This window comes from Myotis daubentonii, chromosome 1 (assembly GCF_963259705.1).
Source record: "Myotis daubentonii chromosome 1, mMyoDau2.1, whole genome shotgun sequence".
Taxonomy (NCBI): Eukaryota; Metazoa; Chordata; class Mammalia; order Chiroptera; family Vespertilionidae; genus Myotis; species Myotis daubentonii.
The window spans coordinates 208,871,629-208,877,788 of NC_081840.1; the positions used below are offsets into that span (position 1 = coordinate 208,871,629).

General features: G+C 47.0%; 1 protein-coding gene across 1 annotated transcript; it reads right to left on the reverse strand.

Annotated features, from left to right (window-relative positions):
* Positions 1 to 226: 226 nt before the first annotated feature.
* On the reverse strand, positions 227 to 828 carry LOC132241003 (transmembrane protein 126A-like). The gene has a single exon (XM_059709032.1). It carries the CDS (start codon positions 674 to 676, stop codon positions 227 to 229), a length of 450 nt encoding a protein of 149 aa, XP_059565015.1. The 5' UTR covers positions 677 to 828.
* Positions 829 to 6,160: the final 5,332 nt, after the last annotated feature.

The window sequence follows — 6,160 nt, forward strand, 5'->3', positions numbered from 1 at the left end:
GGAGCCTGCAACCAAGGTACCTGGCCTTGACCAGAATCGAACCCAGGACCCTTTGATCCACAGGCAGACACTATATCCATTGAGCCAAACCAGCTAGGATTTAAATGCTTATTAAACAGTAGTTCTTTTCTTTCCCCATCTGTTCCCCCAAAGTAGTCCTGGATTGGAGGACTCCTTGTCAAAGACTATACCACAGAGCCTGGCGTTATTATTACCTGAATTTCTATCAGTACTTCCTTTTTTTCTTTTCTCTTTTTATTCTTACAGTTTTATTTTTGTGTACACATTTGCTTAACAATCGCTGAATTTTTAGGCCAGGTTCAGGTAATTGAAAAGCCCTTATAAGCAGTTTATATTGCCTAGAACTAAGGTATGCTGAATACCCAGCCTGGAGCAATATGGGAAATAACATCTTTCTAAAGATAGGTCGAGACATTCTCATCCAGTGGGTTAAGATGTGTCCTCTCTCTGGTAGCAGGGCTGAGGCACAGCTGGCTGCTAGGCCACCATTCACAGGAGTAGCCAAGAAAACAGGGTACAGACCACCACAAACAAGCCCAGTCAGTCCACCTCGTGTGATGGTACAGGTTTCACAATGCAAATCACCTGTACTCAATGGTAAACTTACAAAACTTTTGTAAGATACGCTCGCTGTCAAAAATGGGATCACTACCATTGGTAAACCAGCAGCTATACGAGCCTGTGTCACATATAAGATGCGTGGGAAAAGACGGCTTTAGGCCCCGGAGAGCAGCATTAGGCCCAACATATGTTGATCCATGTTCAAGTAGATTTCTTTCTGCTTCTGGAAGTTGGTTAATTTTTCTGTTTATGATGTCCAAAATGTGTTCTTTCTTGAAAGTGTCATTTGACTCATGATTTTCCATCTTGAGCCTTATGCTCTCCCTGCAGCCTTTCTCAGCCCTAAGGCTCATCCTTCACTCTGCTGGCGGCACAGCCGTCTTTGGCAGGCATGTGACTCCCTCATTCAGTACTTTCATTCATCATTCTAAGGAGCACAACAACCTGTCATCTGGGGCGCTGTCCCTGGGGAGGTAGCTACATCTTTTTTTGTTAGAAGTCATTTCCAGAACCAGTCTTTCACGCTCACTGAACGCAGCGGGGGCTGCTCATTTCGAAACTGTGAGGATCCTCTGTGGGTCCACACTTAGCCCAGGAAGACGTGGCGGCCACTTGGGAGCCAGAACGGTACCCACCGAGAACTTCCTTCTCGTCTTCCGCTCTGAGGGCACTGCCGAGAAAAGGTGGGAGGGCCGCCTGCTCAGGTGTGGCCTTCCAAGACAAGGTGGAGATGAGCATGTGGCACAGCGGCCTGTGAACCCGAGACACGCAGCTGTGGGGAACAGAGGCCCCTAAGGAGCCATGTGAACGAACCCATCCACAGCCGGGAAGTGGTACCACCTGCAAGTGGCGCCTGTGGGGCGTGGGCAGGGTTTTCCAATGAGGCTTGTACCCTGAAGAGGGTTATACCCCATCTCAGCTCTTGGTGCAATTGGATTTGACGCTTCCTTCATGGGTCCCATTTACAAGGAAAAACTACTCTCCAGGGATATGTTCATTAAGATACAGTTGAGGCTGCTGTGAAAAAGAGAAACAAAAATGGAAGTTTATTTCTCTGATGTAACAGTCTGAGCATAAGCTTTCCAGAGGAGGTATGGGGCTCCTTGTTGGAGACCCAGTTTCCTCCTCCTTTTTTTTTTTTTTTTTTTTTTTAATGCTCTGCTATTCTCATTACATAGCTTCCATCTTGTGATGTCAGACGGCTGCTCCAGCTCCCACCACCATGTCCACATTCCGGCTGTCAAGAAGAAGAAAAGGAGTAAGAAAGGCCACACTACTTTACTTTAAAAGCACAGCCTGGAAGTTCCAAACATCAATTTCACTCTCATACTGTTGGCCAGAACTTAGTCACATGATGACATCTAGCTGCAAGGGAGGCTGGGAAATGTAGTCATGAGTCCACCTGGAGCATTACTATAGAACAAGGGGAGAATGTAATATTGGGGGACAGTTAGCATTCTCTGCACAAAGGACCAAACAGGAATATAAATCAGTGAAGCCTTCTGGGTATAAGGACGTATGCATATTTTGTGGGGGTGGTGGAGCCGAAAGCAAACAGGAAAGCCCCATTTTGAGGCGCAGCCACTTTTACCCAGGCAGAACTGTCAGGCAGAAATTCAGGCCCAGTGTTCCAGATCTGTTGGTTTTCAAGAGAAGCCAGAAATCAACACTTAAATATATATACTAGTAACCTCCCAATTTTAAAATGTTGACCAAAAATAATTTCTTTAAACACTGTACGGGCCAAACATCTGTGTGGACGGGCATTTGGGGCCCTATGATTTGCATGGACCTTGCAGTGTGCTTAACTCTCTGCCTTAAATGCAAAACTTTTGAAATCCAAAGGTAGACCTACAAGACAAACAAGGCTAATAAAGAGCTGTGACCAAGATAAACTCTTTAGATAACATCTTTGGTTTGTTAGTTGGGCATGAGTTGGTCAAATGAGCAGCCCCCGCAGCGTGAGGTGAGCGTCAAATCATGAGTTGGTCATGAATTTCTTTCATCCTCCGAATATCACATTGGACTTTTCGGTGTGGAATCATTTTAGTCTCTCTCTGGGTTGTAACAATCGGGTAGTTAGTTAACCAGGTAAATGCACTGGAGGAAATGCTCAGGCTCCATTTTTCACATGTAAGATGGAGATGACGTGTGCAGCAGCCACAAAATACAGGGTGGGGCAAAAGTGGGCTTACAGCTGTCATCTGGAAAATAATACAATAATCCTATATAATCAAGAGCTAATATGCAAATGGTCATCACACCCTCATGCCATCACACCATAACGGCTCAGACACTCGACACTGGGGAGAGAGGCATAGGGACCAGCCAGGCACAAATGAGCTCGCAAGAGAGAAATGGGGACCAGCCAGGCTGCGGCCCGGGAAAGGGACAAGCTGCTCGCCCTCCTGCCTTGGGTTCCAGCGGCTGTACCTGGGCCTGTGGTCCAGGAAAGGGACAAACCACCCACCTCACAGTCCCGGGCGCTAGCGCCTGCACCTGCGACCCAGGAGAGGTACAAGCCGCCTGCCCCACAGTGCCGGGTGCCAGCACCTGCGGCTGCAGCCCAGGCAAATCTGCCCACCCACAGTCCCCTTCAGCTACAGCCAGCCCAGGTGAAGCCAGCCCGGGTCCCAGGTGCCTGTGACCAGCCGGAGGAGGGAATCCTGGGTCCCGCATGCGGGGCGAGGCAGAGGCGGTTAGGGGTGATCAGGCCAGCAGGGGAGCAGTTAGGGGTGATCATGAAGGCAGACAGAGGTTGTTAGGGGCGATCAGGCAGGCAGGCAGAGGGATTAGGCGCCATCAGGCAGACAGGCAGGCGAGAGGTTAGGAACCAGCGGTCCCGGATTGTGAGAGGCAGTCAAACATCCCCCGAGGGGTCCCGGATTGGAGAGGATGCAGGCCGGGCTGAGGGGACCACCCCCCATGCACGAATTTCATGCACCGGGCCTCTAGTTAATAAATAATAGCACAAGAATAAACTGTGTTTCTTGTGTTCATAACTGTAAACCTACTTTTGCCACACCTGGTATGCCACCCAGAGCTCCTGTTGTGGGAGCATAGTTGACTGTCACCCCAGATGCTGTCTCCTGGACCCACCACCACGTTCACATGAAGACCACATGTCCCGTGAGTTGCTCTCAACCAATGATTGAGCACAGAGGGGCACTTCTCCAATGGTTGACTTGGGCTCCAGGACCCCTCATCGCCTGGCCAAACCTTTCTTGTGGTTGCATTGCGGTCAGAGACTCCTCCAGCCCCACCCCCTTCCTTGCACAGGTGCAGAACTTCTCTCCCACTTCCTCTGCTCCCTCCTCCATGCTCCTTCACAGGCTCCCCACTTCATAAATCCCTTGCCTACCTAATCTCATCTTGACATCTACTTCAAAGCAAACATGGACTAACACATGGTGCTAATAACAACAGTAATTCAGGAAGCAATTATAATTTACTGTGTGTGCTATGTACCAGGCACTGTGCTTACACAAGCACAGTTCTGAGAAGTAGAAATAGATCCCCTGGCAACAATAACAATAGCTAACTTTATTGAGCACTTACGAGGCAATCTTCACAAGAAATCTGAGGTAGGTAGTGAACTGTTGTTTTGATTTTACAGATGTGGAATGAGATTATATAACTTGCTCAAGGTCATACAACTAGTAGGTGATAGACAGTGATTCAAACCCAAGGTCGTCCTACTCCAAAGCCCAGTTGCTCAGATATCATATATTTGTATCATCTCTTCCCAATTTCCACTGTATCCAAATATCACCACATACGACCCTCACAACTTACATTATTTATGAATAATAGTACCTGTACAATTATTTATATAATATTTTTCTTTAAATCAACCGATTTTAAAATGTATTTATTTATTTTAAAAAGAAACATAATATCCCTAGAGTAAATAGTAAATTGCTATTTCTTGCCGTAAATTGAAGACAATCCTAAAAATAATCACAATAGAAACAAAACAATATTATCAACTTTTATCTGGACAATATTATAACAATTAAGTAGATACTATAACTAAAGATATAAAATCTGAGGTCTGCACTCATTTGTAGTTGTGTGTGTGTGTGTGTGTGTGTGTGTGTGTGTGTTTAAGGGAGATTAGCAAGTGTTAGATGTTAAAGACATACTGGCTTCAAATGAAGGATTTTTCCTTGACGAAACCAGAAAGGTTGAAAAAATTTAAAAAGGGACTGGCTTTCTCAGTCTGTGACTCGATGCTCTTTAGTGCTGTGTCCATGCATCCCTAACACTACTCTGGGTGGTACGCTTTGGGGAATAATGACTGATGTGAAAGTGGAGAATGTTCATTTGGAAAGTGAAGAATAAACAATTTTACATAATGATCCCTTGCCCCCGCCATGCTCCCCCCAAAAAAGAATCTCGTTACTTTTCAGCCTCCGCAGGTCCTCAATGCGCACAGTTGTACCCCCTGGTTTATCTGGAGGGAGCAATCTTTCAAAAGTAAAACAGCCGGAGCCTGCAGCATGCGTGAACACTGCTTTTTGGGCAGGTGTATCCGGTAGAGAAACAAAACAGGGCTCTGTGGTTAGGCCGCCCAGCGTGCTAGAGTTCAACACATTCACAAATCAGCCTGCCTGGGAGGGGGCCGATCCACACGCAGCGACAAAGTGGGGTCTGTGTAAACACCTCCTAGCCTCTTTGGGTGAAGACCATGCTGATCCAGAGCTAAGCAACATGGATGGAAAAGGGCAGGCCACACCAGCTGCCGGGCTCTCCCCCCCCGGGGCCCATGCCAGCCCAATACTCCATAACATAGAGTCATGTACTGTATGTTACTCACGGAGGCAACGGGTGAGACCCTACTGTAACAGATCCCACCCCTTTGCTTCAGTGTAAACACATGTCAGGAAACCATACTCCCATTCTTCTCCCTCTAGGCCCTGTGGGTCGCGACCCCTTTGGGGGTTAAACGACCCTTTCACAGGGGTCGCCTAAATACATCCTGCATATCAGATATTTACATTACGATTTATAACAGTAGCAAAATTACAGTTATGAAGTAGCAACGAAAATAATTTTATGGTTGGGGGTCACCACAACATGAGGAACTGTATTAAAGGGTCGCGGCATTAGTAAGGTTGAGAACCACTGCTCTAGGGTTTAACCCAGGGAGAAGAACCTGGCATCTGGCCACTCTGTGGATTGGACAGCGTTCTGCACCCAGCGATGAGGTGTAGCAGGCTTGTCACTAGCCCTTCCTAGGACTCTGAGTTCCTGAATCATCATGTATCATTTGTATTAGGTTTGGTAAATGGCTGGTAAATTGAGTTGGACCTGGAATAGAGGAAGGACGGGGTGCCATAGTGCAGAACTTTTGGGTCCTCCATTCACTGTCACCAAATCCCAGTCTTGTGTCCACTTTGCAGATTGGAACTCAGAGTCACTAGAAGCTGAAATGAGTGGCTGAATGCTGAGGTTTGATAGTGAGTCTATGGCAGATGCCTCATCCTGTACTTCCTCAGACTTCTGGATTTTTGGCATATTATTCTTTTAAAGAAATCACCATCCCCAGCAGACATAAGTAAAGAGGAGAAGGAGG